At 43.1% G+C, this 19,659-nt stretch overlaps 1 protein-coding gene across 1 annotated transcript in view; it reads right to left on the minus strand.

Annotated features, from left to right (window-relative positions):
* GPM6A (glycoprotein M6A) overlaps positions 1-11,131 on the minus strand; it is a 180,966-nt gene extending 169,835 nt beyond the window's left edge. Inside the window, exon 1 of the mRNA XM_081926215.1 lies at positions 10,999-11,131. Coding sequence (XP_081782341.1) covers positions 10,999-11,002 — 4 coding nt within the window. The 5' untranslated portion in view covers positions 11,003-11,131. The remainder of the gene's footprint in view (positions 1-10,998) is intronic.
* Positions 11,132-19,659: the final 8,528 nt, after the last annotated feature.

The following is a 19,659-nucleotide window of genomic DNA, read 5'->3' on the forward strand; positions in this document are numbered from 1 at the left end:
TTGCTCCAGGTTGCGAACTTTGCCCCAGGATGAGAACGGAAATTGCACGCCGGCGGCACAGCAGCGGCAGACCCCATTAGATAAAGCGCGCCTCAGGTTAAGAACGGTTTCGGGTTAAGATCGGACCTCCAGAACGAATTAAGTTCGTAACCCGAAGTACCACTGTAGTAGCAACAGCAATGCGAAATCACTGCCTTGCATTTTAGGATTCTGTAGTCTCAAACTAAGTGCCCCAAATTGTTAGTGTTATATTTGGAGTGCTTATGGGCAGGCCCACATAGAGCTTGTTAGAGGCCCGGGTCAGGAGTCTTGTTAGAATAAAGTTATTGGCATGACAGCATTAAGTCCAGCAGGCGCTTTGTGGGGGCCCCGGCTGGATTGGCTCTCCAAGGCCTGGGGCAAGTATGCCTGGCTGCCCCTTCTCTACACAGGCCAGTTTACAGGGTCATCAGCATGGCAGCTGCTTCTTCCAGTATGCTCACCAGTGCCTCCTATGGCACCTGTAAACTGTGTCTACATGTATTTCCTCAAAAATCCACAATTCATGAGTGAGAGGCAGGCCCACACCTTTCGTGGGTCCTCTTCCCCTGCCTCTCTTTTATGTTTCAGTCATGTTATGTTATGCCATAATCCCATAGCAGTCATTTTGTTATGCCATGCCCCAAACCACATATTTCTGGGTTACGGCCATTTTGTGAGTGGAACCCACAGAACTTACACAAAATTTCAAACGTGTCCTCTAGCCCCACTGCTTCTACATTACAACTTCAAATAATATATTGATGCAAATAAAAGATGGAGATAACCCTTCTATCAAAACTATATATACAGGACTCAGCTATACAGCTGCAAATAAAATGTTTTAAAATGTGTTGTAAAGTGTGATATACAAATGCGACACTAGAGAGACAGTGAGCTATGCCAAATTCGGTGTATTTTTTAAAATGTTTTTTATTTAAAAGCATTTTCACATAGATCCCACCACAGTCTGATGAGCATATTTCCATGGTGAAATTTAAGGTCATATTATGTTTCAGACTGCAGAAAGCTTATCTAATAAGTGTATTGAATAAATTATGTGGCAAATTATATTTAAGTTATAAGCAAAGATGGTTCCTGTCCACAAATTCTTCTGGTTTGCAGATTGATGTGGTCATTTCAAAAGTGTTATTAAATGCAATAAATCTGACAGATTATAAACACACACATTTTTGTGTTATTAAAGTGCCAGTATCTCATTTTGTTTATTGCATGCTAGTTAATTTTAAATAATCTCAACAGCAGAGGAAGTATTACTCTTTCTCTGAAGTAGTCTGTTTTTTACAGAGTACTTCAGAGTATTTTACCACTTTGAACAACAGGTTCACATATATCTACAAATTAACATGCAGATGGAGTCTTTTCCACTACTTTTTAAATTTTCAAACATTTCCCTCACAATCCAGTATTGAACTCCTGCAAGTTAATGCACTGTGTACTCAATACTATTTCTATAGCAATGACAACTATTAACAGGTGTACGTAACTTAAGCACATTAAAAGCAAATATTTTTTAAAATTGAAACCAGCTTTCTGCATGCAAGATCCGTCCTACATATCATGTAAATTAACTCCTATTTTTCAGCTGGCTGCTATATTGTTTTTGTGTAATTTGTTTTTACTTAATGGCAAGAGTTTTGTTTCACAAAAGGTTTTCAGAGTGGAAGGAAACCAAAGGCTGAAAGGTATATTTTACCTTTTGTGAAAGAGATTTTGAGCAGTGGTTCTCAGCCAGGGGATCACTTCCATGCATTATTTGGAGAAAATTAGCTATAAAGACAAAGGACTGGAGCTAAAAGGTATGAATCAAAACTAAATGAGTAAAATATATTTGAAAACATGTGTAGGCGATGATGAAAACAGGAAGCAAAAATGCAAAGTTTTGAAAACTTACACTGCATAGAGGTTAAGGGGTGATATGATAGCCATGTTCAAATATATAAAAGGATGTCACATAGAGGAGGGAGAAAGGTTGTTTTCTGCTGCTCCAGAGAAGCGGACACGGAGCAATGGATCCAAAGTACAAGAAAGAAGATTCCACCTAAACATTAGGAAGAACTTCCTGACAGTAAGAGCTGTTCGACAGTGGAATTTGCTGCCAAGGAGTGTGGTGGAGTCTCCTTCTTTGGAGGTCTTTAAGTAGAGGCTTGACAACCATATGTCAGGAGTGCTCTGATGGTGTTTTCTGCTTGGCAGGGGGTTGGACTCGATGGCCCTTGTGGTCTCTTCCAACTCTATGATTCTATGATTCTCCATGCCCTCTCAGTTTCAAATGGAAACTCTTCAGAGCAAGATTGCAAATGCATGCAGCTAGTTGCCTAAGGAATGCATTTTATTACTGGACATAAATTTCACATGGCAGCCCAAACTTCTAGCTACTTATAGTCATGCTACATTACAACTAAAATGAATGTGAGAAAGCTGGAGGATTTGTTTGCATTTCTAAATGAATTAAAAGTTCCATTCTACTCAAGCACAGAGGTTTTTTTCTATTCATGTCAAATGTGATAGGCAGCTTAGTTTTATTGATGTTGGGATAACCTTTGCCATGATTTTCAAACTGTGACATGTAAAACTTTATTTTATCATCACTGGTGATCCACACACTGATAATCTCAAGACTGGACTAACGTAATGTGTTCTTTGTGGGACTGCCCTTGAACTTCGTTCAGAATCTTGAGCTAGTTCAGAATGTAGTGGCAAGGTTTCTCTCTTGGGTGGCTTACTGCAAACATTTAACAGCACATTTAAAAGCAGCTATACTGGCTGCCTGTAGTTGCCTGCTTCTAGCTATTTGCATTGACTTACAAAACCCTTTAACTTGAGGCCTGGATACCTGAGAGAACACCTTCTGCTGTACAGACCAAAAATATATTTAAAAAATTGGCTGAGGGAGGCTCTCTTAGCTGAGACCTGCTAAATATTTAGCAATATGCAGGAGAGCCTTCTTGGTGGTGGCACTTCAGGTTTTGAACACCCTTCCCTTGAGATATGGCTAGTGCCTACTCTTTTAAACTTTCAATGCCAGGCTTTCTGTGGACTTTAGCACCAACAGCTGTTAGCTGTAAATACCTTTATGTTCTTTTATGACATAGCCAGATTTATTTTAATTTGTAACCCACTTAGGAATTGCATTTATTTTATTCATTTATATACTGCTTACATTGCCAAAAAAAATTGTAATGAATAACATGTGAGATGTGTTTTAAGTAAGGAAAGAACAAACAAAATAAAAAAATTCCTTCCAATAGCACCTTAGAGACCAACTAAGTTTGTTATTGGTATGAGCTTTCGTGTGCATGCACACTGTAAAGCCTAACTTGCATATTCCACTACAAGAAAGAGATAAATTCAGTAATCTGCATTTATCTTCTCTAATAGCGTATGAAGGCAGCTCAAAATGCAGAAGACAGAGGCTCTGCTGAAGAAACTGCTGTTTCAAAGCACTTTTCAGAATCAATCCTTTCTTATTATTTTTAACAAAGGGGGGGGGAGTCACAGGACAAACATATGCAGTGAAATAAGTTCTTTTTGAACTTGGCACACCAGCAAGGTTTCAAAAGCTTTCTAACAAAGGACTGCAAATTGCTCTAAGGGGATTTGATAAGTTAAACACAAAGGAGTCGTGCTTTATCGGTAATGGCATAACTTGTATTTCCTATGCTCTTGAGCACCAGATTCATTTCCAACCAAGGCAACAGCAACATATATTAATTCTGCCAAGGGTGAAGATCTTGCAGCACTTAGTACTCAGGAGCAGACACCAGTTAATATGTTAATTTTCTTCCATGAAGATTTAAATACCAAGCTATGCATAGGCATTACCGTTTGTACATAACTTTTAGTCCTGACACAACATATTTTAATACCCACCAGAGACTTTGCTCAGTTGCAATTGTAAACATATGTCTGGCAGTTTCCAATTGGTGAAAAAGGCATGAGTAATATCTCAGAGGAGGGAACTTTGGATATTGTTGCAACAAGAATTCACTGTGCAAGAGTAAACACAAAGTTAAAGGTGACAATTGAAAGGCTGCTGTTTAATCTGTCATTTGTAGCGATCTGCATGACAAAGTATAATAAAAGTAACAATAATGAACACTAGTTCTTTCAAAATTTTCAAAACAATTTACATATGTTTTCTTGCTATAATACTTACAATTCTGCAAGGTAGTCTATAATTATATATTTAATACATAAAGGAAACAATGAAATAATAGTAATGGACAGATTCGCTGAGCTACTCATAATATTACTGCTGGTTACATATGTCTGCCCACCCAAACCAATTGCATAGACAGCCCACATACAGCAGAAAGGGGGCCAGAGACTGGGAGAGGGTGCCCTACCTAAGACCTACAAGCTAGTTCACTGCAAGGGCCAGATTCAAACTGGGGGTAGCCAGATTTATAACTCATTCTTTTAGGGACTGTACCACACAACTTATCAGTAAAAGCAATAGTGCATGCATATTTAACTCTAGTAAAATCCCAACATTTCAGTTTTTTAATATGAATAAAATGTGTGCTTCTTTTGTAACAAAGTTTGTGGTGTTTCTTAGTTGTTTTTTAAAAAAACTTACCAGTAATTAGAGATCTGCCAACAAACAAAACCCCTTGCATGCACACATACTACATGCTATCGTTGTAAGAGCTTAGAGTGATTCAAGAAGAAAAACACAGGAGAGGCAGAAAACCATGATTTACACGCCACAAAGAGATTACATTGAATATGCAATCATGTTTAGAGCTGAAAATTAATTCACATAAGAAGCTACTGAAGTTTCAAAGTTAGTACGTCTGGCATCAAAAGCAAACACTGTCTGGATAACACCAGTAATGGTACAATTGATATATTAAAACACAGCAAGTTCTTGATTATGTGTTATCTGCACTTTAGTCATTGGAACAATGAAAATACTACACTTCAGTTGCAATGTTATGCCCAAACAGACACAGAATTAAGAGCTTATGTATGGATCCCCCTGCCCTATACACAAACCACCCCAATGTATGCTTATCCAACTTTAAAATAAAATTGAAACTCCAAGGAAGAATATTATTTTCCTTTCCAAGGTAATTTATTACATTGCTAAACTGATCCCGAAGCTGTGATTTTTCTCTCTTTCTCTCTTGATGTTTACATTACATCTCCTTTCTATAATCTAAACTCATCACTTCTTTTCCCAGGCTAGTAGACAAGACTAAACAACCAGTTGTCTCCTTTTTCAAATATATAGTAACTTTGTAACTTTCTTCTCTGCGTTTTTCCCCTCTTCCCAGCCTACATGATCCTTTGAGAGCTCTTCCAATTCCTTTGCCAGATTGTCTAAACTTCTCCTGAATCACATGGTGCCGAAATGAATGCTTCTTTAAAGCGCACACAGCCCGCCATGAAGAACTAAACAGATATAAATTACATGCATTTTTTTCCTACTTTCACTGTATCAGATGTAATCAACCTTTGGGTTGCTTCTGTTTAAGCCATGGTTCAGAACAGACCCACTGAAATAAACAGACCAGTTAATCAAATTATTTAAATGGGTCTACTCTAAGTATGACTTACTCAGAGGCAACACTTTAATTGGAGGTTACATGTTTTAACCATAATAAAATGTATGGCCGGGGAGGAATTTAAATAGATGCTTGTTATAGGCCACTAGATTCTACACCTGTTTATTCACTAAGATCTGCAACATTTACAACACAGTCCTATACTCTGAAGCAAGTCCTATTGATTTCATTGAGGTTTATTCCCAAGTAAGTGGGGTTGGGACTGCAGTTTTAGACAATCAATTGGACAGGACAGTAATTCTGTAGCAGAGCAGTCCCAAGTTCAACCCTCAGTATCTTCAGGTACAGCTGGCAGAATCCCCTGCCTTGAACCTTGGAAAGCCACTGCCAGCCCGTGTAGACAATATTGGGCTAGATGGAACAACAGTCCCACCTGGCACAATGCAATTTCCTATGTTATCTAACTTACTGGGAAAATAATCTATTGAAAACCTTAAAGAGTGTAAAAAGTACTCACAACCAGAGAGCAGATTTAAATTTATTCTTAATGTGAGTACATACAAAATACATTGATAGCATTTTTCCACACAAGACAGTTACTGATGAAGCACGAGTAAAAATTATTTTAAAGCATTTTCCCCCTCCATGCCTGTTTCTATGAGACTGCATGAATATTTAATCCAATAATGGATTAAAAGGTATATCAAGTTTGTGTATGTGTGTTGTGTGTTACAGTCCTTTTCCAAGGTAAATGCCCATAGGATTGTGGTTTTAAGACCACACTATTCATGAGGCAGGACATATGTGATCAAATATCACAAGGCTTTTCTTTACTTTGAAGCACTTGTGAAAGGGGGTACTGGTAATTCAAGTCAAGGAACTGCAACTGGGGAAACAGGTTAACCCTTTCCCCCTGTGCTACTCCCTTATCAAAATCACCCCACAAGTTGCTAATAACCACCATCAGGAGAACAGACATAACGCCTGTATTTACACCTTTCCCCACCTGCAGCCAGCTAACAAACTTTGAGAAGGAGGGTTTCTGTAACTCCCCCCCCCCATTACTTTAGCACACACACCCTCACTTGGCCAGGGGCTTCGGAGCAAAGGAAAATACCATATTTTTTGCTCTATAAGACTCGCTTTTTCCCCTCCTAAAAAGTAAGGAGAAATGTGTGTGCATCTTATGGAGGGAATGCAGGCTGCGCAGCTATCCCAGAAGCCAGAACAGCAAGAGGGATTTCTGCTTTCACTGGGCAGCGATCCCTCTTGCTGTTCTGGCTTCTGAGATTCAGAATATTTTTTTCTTGCTTTCCTCCTCCAAAAACTGGTGTCTGGTGCGTCTTATAGAGCGAAAAATACAGTATGTCAGAAGATCATGTCATGTATCTCCCATGCCAGGCATAAATTCTCCCCTAGGCTTTTTTTTTAGAGAGAGAGAAAGACACATTTAGGAACTATTGTTCTAGGAAATTCATATATTATCTAGGCAGAATAGTTTTGGCCCAGGAAAAGCTATCTTCAGATAATGTATCCTGGCAACATCTAAGCCACTAGAGCAGGAAGACTTTACAATACTTAGTGATTTACTGTCAGTCAAAATTTACATGCATGCTGGCATCAAGTACTGGAGACACAGAGGAATAAAAAGAGGCAAGAATCATTATGAACAAATTGCAGCTGACTTTGTTACCCCTCTCCTTGTCCTTTTTTTTTTTAACTAATACTCTAGATTCCACAGTTTATGGGCACTGTTGCATGAAAAAGTATAATCTGATTTTCTCCTCCAGCGGTACTTGTTGTATCTTGGAACTACATTCAGACCCAAGACATTCTTTGGAAGCAGTGAACTGTTGCCTTGCTTCCAGAGATGGGATGTTTCCTGGTAGAGGAGAAACAAATCAAAGCAGGCAGAGTGGGGGAAGCAATGGAGAAGAGCCATGCAACTCATCTCCATTAAAATTAGTTTTATTAACTTAAGGTTTTCCTACTGTAATGGTCATTAGTGCATCAAATTCATATAAGCATAGGACCTAAGAAGTAGGAAAACTCAGATATCTAGTCCTTGACTATTCATGGTCTATCAGCTAATCTGTGGCTATTCTGGTTTTAGCTTTTGTAGCCTAAACCCTAGTTAATCATAGTGGACAACAAATCATAGAACTGTATGGATGGAAGGGGCCCCAAGGGTCATCTAGTTCAACCTCCTGAAATGTAGGAATCACAGCTAAAGAATACCTGACAGATGGCCACCCATCCTATGCTTTAAAACCTCCAACGAAGGAGAGTCTACCACCTTCCATAGAATCCATTCTACTATCACGAGGTTCTTCCTAATGTTTAGTCAGAATACTGCTCATAAACAGTTTGTTTCTACAAGTAAGGTTAAAGACAGGTCCATATTCTGAAAGCAGAAATGTAACATATGGCTGAACCTCAAAAAAAATTCCATGCTCACATCCGTTCCCAACAGGGGTGCCAACCTGAATAAAATATGGGGGGGCAGGTAAGCCCCACCCAGCATAATCAATCTCACACACACCATTTGAATGGCAATGTCCATCAACTTGGGTGGGTGGCCCCTTCTAATATTTTATTGGGGGGGAGGGACCTCAGCCCCTAGGAGTTGGGTCCTATGCTCCCCAAGACTGCTTGTTCCATTGGCAGAATGCTCTTAATGTAGCATTAATAAAAGAAGATGCCTCTAGTCTAAGTGTTATATATCACTTTTATTGTTCAAGTGAGACCTGCTGCTGGAGGGAAGGTGGTTCATTATTCAAGGGAAGGAAACTGAGTTATGTTTATGAAAGGAAAGGGTTGACATTACTAAGCGCAAGGCGGGGGAGAACAGAAAATATCAGAAACTGGTATTCTGAACCTTTTCCCAGCATGTGGCTACAGCAATTAGTAAAACTTTGCCTACCAACCATGGGTGTGTATTGCACATGATATAACCAACTGCAAATTTCCATATGTTTACAACCACTGTCTATGTGTACAAAATGCAGCAACCTAAAAAGAAAAATGGAGTAGTATTGTTTTAAAAAGAAACCCACCCCAAATGTTCCCATTATGCAGAATCCCTGCCAAGAAGGGAAAGTTGCCAATCCTACTACAAAACCCTGGCAAACCATTCATTAGACAATTCTGACACATTTGTTCACATTCATCACTGAACTATATAACTTCATAGTGTCAGGAGAATTCTGGCAAAACACCTACCGGTAATGCCCTTTTATCAATGGTGGAAACCTAGCCTGTACCAACAGACAGCAAAGTTAAAAAAGCTACTTAGATACAACAACCCCTAATGGTCTGAGCCTACACCCTCAAACCCATTCAGAAAAGTCTTACTGATTGCCTGCACAACTACAGTAAATACATTTAGTAAACGGAAGATTTTGGGCTCCTCTCCAAACTTTTGGCACATGTCTCACATGACACATCTTAAGTCCAAAGCTTGCCTCACACCTTCTGAGTGAATACCTCAAGTAACCAGGGGTTGTTATGCTGTTCTGCAGTAAACTGTTCTGCAACCTTCTGACAAACGGCAAGATATACATGGCTTACTAAGGGCCCCTCCTTCTTAGTGCACTTTCATGATTATTGTCCTTTGAAATGCATATTTATTATTATTTGCGCTCATGATGCTGCTGTGGTGGTGAGGGGCCGCCTTAAGGGTAAGTGAACTCAGTGGCTGCGTGTTTTAAAAAATATATACTTTCTGCAGTGATCTAGGGAGGCAAAAAGTGAATGTCTGCTGAGCTGAAGGATGGGCCAAGTTGAGCAAGCAAGCAAGCCATATATACATACATCTTCCACATACAACTTAGTAGCACCGTGAAACTGTAGAGCTACCCAACCTGGGCATGGGGCAATTGGGACAATTTGTTCCAGGCCTGCCACTAATGATTACTGAATGCCACCTAAGATTTTCAGGCGAGGTGCCACTGGAGAGAGATTTTCTGTGGTAGTTATCATAGGAAAATGTGTAGGAGTGGTGTGAGGCCATTCCTTAAGACAGGAAGTCTTTCTGAGTGAGTAGTGGTGAAGGCTAGCAGCAGGCCACAACATGGAGACCTGTGAGACTGAGCCCCAGGAAGTCGAAGGAAGTTCGACCAGATGGGGGTTGGAATCTGGAAGAGGCAGTACAACCTATCCTAGGGCCATACCAAGACATTTTGACACCTGAGGTGAACCACAAAATGGCAACGTTGTCATAGTTCCTGGCACCACCAGTGAAGAAATGCACCAAGAACAAAGCTGGGAAATCAAATCATCTCTACCCAACAGATGAACTGGCAATCAAAGGCCAGTGTGGGGCGGGGGGGATCCACTTTGAATCATGCCAGGCAGGTGCATAGCCCAGTAGACCCCAGAGCGCAGCCCTTGCCAGTTCCTCCCTAGGGGTGGGAAGAGACCAGCAGCACCTTCTAGTCATCAGAGGCCCTGCAGAGGCAGCACTGGAGGAGCTGCAAGGAGGCGGCAGATATGGCCTCCAAGGAGCATGACGCAGCCGTGAATACCACATTGGCAGGCAATGCGTTCATTGGAAGCCGGATCTGCTGCCTCTGTGGATCCTGCCACCTGAGGCAGTCTCTTCACTTTGCCTAGTGGATGTGTCGGTTCTGCTAGCATCCTGCATACTGTTTACACATGGGGAAACTTCGGGGTGGTCACCCTGCTTATTTCCAATCAGTGCATATCCAGCAACTTCCTGCAGGAATCCTTTAACTTTTTTAAATGTCCTGCTTAGTTTTCCTCGCGTTTTTGTTGTAAAGCAATGATGTGGTGGAATCGGGGAAGCCTTGCAGAACCAACTAAAGTGTAAGAAAGCCACTGTTATTGTGCCAGGGGCTATTTTCCCGAATATAGCAAAAGACCACTCTGAGCTAGTAAACAAGTAAACCCCAAGGAAACAAAACAAGCAGAAGGCAGCAGGGCTGTGGTAGCACGAGCAGCTGTAGAGCGGGGCGGGAAAGAATTGCTGGTTATTGTTTTGCCAGGAGAGCGTCTTGGGTCTCTGAAGCGGAGCGAGCTGCTCCTGCCCAAACACTCTCTGTTTCTTCTACTTCTACAACTTCGAGGGACGTGACTGACCCCCGTCCTCCATTTCACGGCGGGTCTCCCTAAATGCAGCTGCGACGAGCGCCTTCTTTCGAGTCTTTTAACCTCGCAGCCCATCGACAACCAGTTACAGAAATAACACACAAAAACCACCTCCCCACCCTCACGCCCCCCCCTGCCCCGGTCGTGGGGGGGGGGGAGGCGGGGCGGGGGTCGCTGCAGCCGCCTCTGACCCGGGATAGTCCCGCTTCGAGCGAGGCGCCAGGCAGCAACGCCGCTGCTCCGAGGGCGGGAAGTTGCCCAGGCTATGCCAACTCCCGTCGAAGTTTCCCCGGAGCCCCAACTTCGCGCGTCTCTCCGCCACGAGGGACTAACTCACCCATGTCGCCTCTCTCGGCTCCGCGCGGGTCCCCCTGCAGCGCAGCAGCGGCAGCAGCAGCAGCTCCCTCAGCGACCCTCCGGCGCTCTCCCCGAGAGGAGCCGCGCCTCGCCAGCTGCCCCCACCCCCGTCCCTCGCCCCGGCGGCGTCAGCGGAGCGGAGGCGGGTCCCCAAGCCCCTCCCCCACGCCCACCTGCCTCGTCCCGCGGCCGCCGGGAGGGTCGCCAAGGCGGAGCCCCCGCCTCACTTTGGGGAACTGCCGCCCAACTTCTCTCGGTTGGGCGCGAGAGCAGCGGGACAGCGGACGCGCTGCTGAGGCGCTTCTTCGTCTTTGTCGCCCGGGCGGGAGTAGCCAGCGCAGCCAGGCTGCTTTCTGGGTCCCCACACAGCCGAGGGTCGAGCTGTGCAAGGAGTTGAGGAAGGCTGGGGGGGAAGGCATGTGGAGCGCGGCCCCTTTTATCTGCTGCTGCTGCTGCTAGTAAGGAGACGTGGTGGAACAGCGCGAGCAAACTTTCCTTGCTTCCCACGCTCGGCAGCAGAACCTGGAAAAAGAAGTAGAGACAGAAGGACTCTCCAACCAGGAAGCCCCCTGGGAGAAACGCGGAGACACCCTGCGGCATTTCACCCGTTGAGCCAACGTTCCCCAGCCTGGTGCCCACCAGGTGCGTTGGACTACAACTCCCAGCAGCCGCAGCTGTCGTGGCCAATGATGGGGGAGGGTTGGAGATGCAGTTCGCCACATCTGGAGGGCACCAGGTTGGGGGAGGCTGTTCTAAGCTTGGGGGTCTGTAATCAAGCAAGAAAGGGGGGTGACTGCTGCTCCTAACTCCTCTCTCTTGCTGACTGTCTCTAGGCACCCAGGGGGCAAGAACAGTACCCAAGTTGCAACCACCTCTGCGTGCTCTCTCTCTCTCTCTCTGAGAGGTACTGTATATAAGGTTGATGCTAGACCTAGAGGGTCACCTCACCACCGCATTCAGCCTAGTGAACCACAACTGCCCTGCCCTCCAGAGGCAATGTGTAAGGGAGAGAAGGCAGTGGGTTCATTGGACCCAATCCCCATTCCCATGCCACCTACAAGGAGGGTGCAGGTAAACAATTGAGGGCTTTAATCGGCAGCTCCTTCCATGACTAGCCCACTGCACACTGCGTCATCAAGGCAGAAGGGGCTGCTCATAATACTGTCTCTCTCCAGCCAGCCCCATGGGCCCAATCTTTCCTGCTGTGGTACCCAACAGGGGTGTGCAATAGTGAAGGTAGGATCACTGGCCTACCTTAAGGACATTTAATGATGGGATCTCCCACTTTTACCACCTCAGTGAAAATTCAAAAGTGTGGAGAGATGGCTGAGCAAGTGAAGAGGTAGAGTTTAGATGATGATGATTTTAGATTTTTAGAAAAGTCTAAAAATCATGATGATGATTTTAGACTTTTAGAAAAGTTATAGACTGCTCCTAATTCTGAATCAAAACTACAACTAGCGTGGATTCAAATGATGAGGCTTTTCTCACTGCATAGTGCTTTCTGTGTTTCGTAGTATAATCTGGAAGAATGTTGCCCAGCTCAGGAAGTCTGTGTTCTTCTCACTTTCAGCAGGATGTAAAAATCTAGCTTTATGAAAATGTAGAAGACTCAGATTCAATGGGAAGTTGGACCTGTTTAGAAAACATATGAATGGGGAATCCCCCTTTAAAGGTGCACATAAGGCGGGTGGAAACTATTACTATATCTCCTGTAAATCTGGGCAATAATGACAGATTATTAGTAAGAGTAATGTAATTAGTAAGAGCTTTCTCAAGTACTCAAAATTGGTTACATTTTTTAAAAAATGACTAAATTAAATTTCAGTACATATCATTCCATTTTTATTTCCTCTCCTCTAGGAGATCGCAACTTTCTGGTCACAACTTTTGCCTAGCATATCCCTGTCTATACCTCTCCCTGCTTATTACAATATATATCCTAAACTAAAGCAAAGTACAGTCGTACCTTGGTTTACAAACAGCTTAGTTCTCTAAAGTTTTGGCTCCTAAACACCGCAAACCCAGAAGTGACTGTTCTGGTTTGCAAACTATTTTTGGAAGCCGAACATCCGGTGAGGCTTCCATGGCTTCCGATTGGCTGCAGGAGCTTCCTGCAGCCAATCAGAAGCCACACTTTGGTTTCCAAATGTTTTGGAAGTCGAACAGACTTCTGGAATGGATTCTGTTTGACATCCAAGGTATGACTGCATAAATAAGAGCAGGGAACTATGTGTCTCCAAATATTGTTGGACAGCAACTCCCATTAGCCCCAGCCAGCATGGCCAATCAGGGCTGTCTTTAACAGATGTGGTGCCGGGGTGCAAATATCTGCCCAGCGCCCCCAAATTACCATGAATGGGGGGGGGTGAAGCTACTCACTGCCAGCCATTGGGGGGGCGCAACTCTTCCCCATGTCGCTGCAGGAGAGCAATCCCCGCAGAGGCTTGGGAGGGAAGCTGCACACCTGCCAGCCGTATGGTTGGTGGGGCGCAGTTGGTGGGTGTGCAGGGAAAGGGGAGACTGCTGGCAAAGCCGCACAGCTCCCCCACTCGCTGGGGCAACCCTGAGAGGCTAGCGCCCTGGTGCGACGCACCACTAAGCCCTATGGGAAAGATGGCTCTGTGGCCAGTAGTAAGGGATGATGGGAGATGGAGTTCAGCAACATCTAGAACACCACCAATTCCCCATCCTGTCTATATATTTATATAATATCAAAAGCTTTTCTAAAACGTTAGCACTGTTGCCATTCTTATTACTGCAACACAGGGCTGAGAGGAATGATGCAGGCTTCAATTCCCAGATGGTACTAGATAAACAAGAACTGGCCCTAGAGATAAGTCTTTGTACCTGCAAGTTTTCCTAATTAAAGCAAAGACTAGCTTTGATGGCATAGAACTAGGGGAAAGGGTTAAATCCCATACTTCACAGGTTTGGTTTAGGTCCCTTGAAGCTGCCTTTTGTAAGGAAAAGGATGTCAAGAGTTCCATTCACAGAACTTCCATGTCACATCTAATTTGACTATAATGTCTGTTATGCTACCCAGGAGACAGTAACAACTGAAAAACAAAGATTTGTCTAACTACATCTGAATACTATGAATCCCAACCCTACCCAACACACACAAACACACACACACACACACACACACACACAGAGAGAGAGAGAGAGAGAGAGAGAGAGAGAGAGAGAGAGAGAGAGAGATATTACTTAAGCTATTATGCTTTTGCATTGGCTGATATTCTAAAGTCAAAAATAATTTTGGATGCTTTTTGTACACTGAACATAAAATCATGGCTCTTTATTAACTGAATATAAAAAGCCCAAGAAGCAGTAGTACGGTAAGTATAAAATAGGGTTGCCAACTAAACAAAACCCAGTAAGTAAAAGCCAGGCCTGTTCTTGATCCTTTCATAGCAGCCTGAAGATTTTCACAGCATGGAGATTGCAACTTTAGAGAGTGCTCTAAACATCGAGAACTCTACCCAAAAAGTCGCCAAACAGTGGCTTTATAGATCTGTCTCTTAGCTTAGACCTTTTGATGTAAATACATTAAGTCTTCAAAAAGCAAATATCTATTTATTATGCATTGTGCAAAGCCTGCCTTTCTGTAAATTAGTCTCCATGAGGTTACATCACATAATACTTTTGTTGTTGATTTATACTACTGTTGCAAGGTTATTCACACTGCAAAAACATCCATCTTATAACATTATTCTGATGTGATCCCACCTACCTGAAACTATATGTGTGCATATAAATTCAGACAATGTGTCCACGTCGGTGGGAAAAGAAAGAAAGCGACCTCTGCTGACCAAGTAGTGCTGCTGATTATATTTCTTCCTCCTGCTTTCATTTAAGTAAGCTGTCCAGGAAAAAAAAGTCAAAACTATCTAGGAAATGCTATTGCACACTACTACTGAGTTCAGAACAGGAAATGGCAGCATATAGATTAGGAGCACCATAAAGATAGAACTGCATGGATGTAACCCCCCTCCCATGGGGAGATAATCCTGCATGCCACTGCTAGAAGCAACTGACAAGGTGAGGTATATGAAAATTATGGAGGGGGTGAGAAATAATATCACATTTTTTTAACATGGCTGCAATCCTGCACATCAAATAGTGGCATCTAAGCACAGGGTTGCATTAAAAGTATCATTTCTATAGTATAATAATAATAATAATAATAATAATAATAATAATAATAATAATAATATAGATTAAACATACAATGTAAATTCCTCTTCAACTTTTGTAACATAAAAATTCTGTCCAAGTAGGCGTTCCTGCAAATCTAGTAGAGATCATGGCAGTAGAATCCAAACATACTCAGAATGCACAATGTTAAACTCTTGCTTCTTCTGAAAACACCGCTTTGCTCATTTAAAAGTAGTTCTATTCCAGAGAAGCAGAATATATTCTAAGCTCTTCAGTGTGCTGAAAGTAGTAAAATGAAAGCAAAACACACTGTTTCTGTTGATGTAGTTGCAGTTTGGGTCCTGAGTATTCACCCTGGAATCTTCTAGCTCAAATCTCTGTTTAGATGTCAACTCACTGGCTAGCCTTTGGCACAAGTCATTGTGTCTTCTTAGCTCATCCTCCATCTTTAACAGACACATAATGCTGCTGGTCTACTTTACAGGAGTGTTGTAAGGACTACTAAAATAAACTGTATGAAGCAAAAAAAATACCACATGATATTCATCATGGCTAAAATATATGTGTTATGAGTTTTTTGGAGGGAGGGGGGCCAAGGATCCCCTAAACTCATGGTTGCTAGATCCTCCCCATAATTCCTGGATTTAATAAAAGTTAGAATTAACCAATGCTTAGAGCGTTAAACTGAAAGTTAGACTTTAAAGAGCTGGGTTCAGCTTTCGCTGTCCAGGAAAAAACCTGGGAGAGGAACCATCAAGGCGATCAAAGCTAATAATGGCTGAGTCGTCAAGAACACCATTAGGAAGGTGAAGATTATGCCAGAAAACAAGGGGTGGGGGTCTTCCTCCAGCTGTGTGTTAGTGGGCAGAAGCAAAAGGGTTTAAAGCAGGGGTCTGCAAGGTTTACCTCACCTGGGCCAGTTTACTCCAGCAGAGATCCCTCCATGGGCCGGATTGCGCGCCCACAATTTCTGGCGTCCGCATCTGCACAGATGCAATTTTAGGCATCTGCATCTATGCAGACGCGATTTTCGGCGCTGCAGAAGCGAGTTGCCATACTACGTTGGTTTAGCGCAGCACGCAGGGACTCGGCGAGTTGGCGGCTCGGTTTGAGGGTGGTTCGTGAGCTGGTTAAACACCCCTATGGCCTTTTGTGGCCCATGGGCCTTAGGTTGCCGACCCCTGGTTTGAAGGGTGTAGGATTTTAGTTTGGGTGGTGTGAGCAAACAGGAAAGACGTTTCATTTTTGCAAGCTGGGTGGGAGGCATTCCAGGACCGAAGGCTGTATGTCTGTTTTATTCTGCACAGAGGTCAGATGCAATGTTTGGGGAATCTCTTGGAATCTGAGGCTTTAACAATAAAAGGAAGAGGGCCCTCTTGGGGTATGAATGCTCTGAACTCTCTCCATCTAGCCTCAGGTTGTATATATGTATAAATGAACCATATTTCATAAAGACACCAGAGTCTCCGCTGTTCCTCATTGTGCAAAAGGAAGCACAGACACTAGTAAATGCACCTGCCTGGCACCCCTGGAATCTCGCACCACTCAGAGGTTGGGGTGTATTATACTTTTCCTCTTTGAATTTTGTGGGACTTGCTTCTGATCATTGTTTATTTTCTTAAACTTATCATCATTCTCCCCCCCCCCCTTTGTATGGTGTCTTTCTATTTTACAATACTCAAGGCAGTTTACAAGCTGAAGAAACAAAAAATGTACATCTTGTAACAATCTAATGCAATACAAAAATGTGATAATAAAACATAACTTTAAAATAAGCAACCTACATCAAAAAAGAAACATTCAACAATCATTAGAATAGCATAAAATAATAACATCAGCATATAAAAGTTAAACAGAGATTCACTTTTAACGGTTACAATAAATAATTTCTAAACTACAATAAAAAAAACGGCAAGCCACAGTACATCAAATAATACAATACAAATTGAGAAGCAGAGACAAGGGTGGAGCAAGGCAGCTGGAAGAAGGCCTTGCCTGATGAAGTCTCTCCCCTCACCTCATTTTTATACCTCATCTTCCTTCCCTCATGAAATCCAAGGCACACAGTATATATTGAAAATTCCCTGCAAATCAGCACATAGCAGGGGAGAAGGCCAGGCGAAAATGTTATTCCCTGACGGGCTTTTTTTCCTTTTTGACTTGCAAGCAGGTTTAACATTGTTGTTTTGTTTTATGGGAAGCATTCAGAAATAGACTTTCACCTGCAGTCTGAAGATGTGCTGTCCAGAAAGCAGTCATCTGATCACATGACCTTCACAATCAATAAATAAATCTTAGGTGCTATGTAGTGCAGATCAACCCTCTGACAACTTTGTAAGAGGCATCAACCCCTGAGGGGCCGAGCTGGATGGGCTATATCCTGCTGCCTACTTGGCTGCAGTCCAGACCAGCCCGGTCAGGCAGCAGGGATGGAATTCCCAGCCAAGCTGTGTGTGGTCTTAAACAACAGCAGCCACCATACCATATGCAGCAATGACCACTTGGCGACCACATCTCGAGGAAAGAGAGAGGAGGAAAAGTAAAACAGAGAGAAGGGAAAGCACTAAAAAGGGAAACAGTTCTGCAGAGCCACTGATTGTGAGATGAGCTTGTTTACACAAGGTTTCTTTTCTGAGGGAGGGAGAGATGTAGCAGTGGCATTACCTTGCTGCACAAGCTCATGGGCTAGAAAGGCAATCTTGTAGGGAAAAAGAGGAGGGAGGAATCCTGAAATAAGAATGGAGGTGGAGGCACCATAAGGTGGTTTCACTTGGAAGAATGGGGGAAAGAAGTGGGCTTGAATCTGGTGAAAATGCTCCCAACAAGGGAGGGTAGGCCATGCATGTGTAGCATTTTTGGCAAAGTTGTTGAGCTTCTTTTAGTTTTGTTGAACTTTTTTGGCAAAACTGTAAGGAAAAAATGCCATTTTTGAGCTATTTTTATGGGAAATAGGCAACAACGGCACTGCCAACATACACCCGGATTTTCCCAGACATTTTTGCCAATTTCCACACAGACACTGCTGTTGACTGCAGTATTCCGTGTATGTCCAGGAAATTCCAGACGTATGTCAACCCTAAATTAAATCAATATCTCCCTCCCCAATCAAACTATGTTCTGGAAGAACGGTAAATTCTTTTGTAAGCATCTGATGAGTGTCTACTGCATTATTAACTCCCACCAGAGGTCACTCAAATCATAGGTTTGAAATCATAATTCAGTATGTTGCTTTGATAACATTTTGCTCACATTGATTCATATTATATTTCCTAATAATTCATACTGTGCCATCAGTTCAAACAGGTTTGAATCAGTGGGAATGGGAACTGTAGTTCAGCAGAAATTTGTACACTCACTGCATATATGGGGGCAAACTTCTGTGAAACCCCCCCTCCCCATTCTTTGAACTTGAAAACACAGGCCTTGCATTATGCCATATGGGAGATGCGAGTTCACTACACTGACATGTATAATATTTTCACTGCCTGATTGTGTGAAGCAGATTCTGTCCCTGATGTGCCAGTAGGGCTTCTGGAGGAGCTTTCTTCCTCTTTGCAGTTCTGCAGAGCTCACAGACCCAAGAGGAATAACTCATCACAGATCCAATGCCACAAGCAGAACATTTCATCTCACTTCTGAGCAGTGTTTCCAATGGAATAAATTCACACAGCACTGAGTCATCAAGAGGCGAAGAAAAACAAGTAGAATTATTATCTTTTTATTACACTGGTATACAGTCCTTGCATTCATCCGAAGATATCAGGGTGGCTCACGGTATAAAAACACAATATATAAAACACAAAAGCATGTAATAAAACAATAACAAAAACCACAGAACAAATAAACACCCCCCAAAAAAACATTTAAAAAGGGGTATAAGATGTTAATCAACCAAAGTCCTGGTTGAATGTTTTCGTCTCGCTCCTAAAGGTGTATAATGAAGGCACCAGATGAACCTCCTTGGGGGAGAGCATTCCATAAATCTGATAGCACCTTAAAACCTATAAAAAATAAAAAATAGGGTCCATTTCTTCAGATGCGTGGTATATTTATTACTATTTCATTTATCCACGCATTTTTAAACGTTCCCTTTCCTGACCATGGTTGCTTCCCCAATAAAACCTCGCACCACAAAAAAGAGGTGGGGGTTACAAATAGAAAGAAATGAGGCATGCAAGAAAAAGTGAGCGTAGACGAAAGGGGAAGAAACAGCAAAATCCACCTTCCAAGGCCAGGCCGCCCGTGATACTGTTTGCGGGCTGAGCCTTTCCCCTCTCACCCGGCCCGTTGCCTTGGCAACCCCCCCCTCCCCGCTGCCGCGACGTCCATCACGAGAACGCCACGCCCCTCCATCGAGCAGCCAGCAATCCGTGCGAAGCGAAGGGGGCGGGCCCAGCCAGTTACCAAGGCAACGAGGTTGGCCTCCCTCCTGCGGCGGCTGATTCTTTTCCTCCGCGTCCTCGCCGCGCTGCGCTTCTTT

The sequence above is a fragment of the Podarcis melisellensis genome, assembly GCF_964234715.1.
Source record: "Podarcis melisellensis genome assembly, chromosome: 9".
Lineage (NCBI taxonomy): Eukaryota > Metazoa > Chordata > Lepidosauria > Squamata > Lacertidae > Podarcis > Podarcis melisellensis.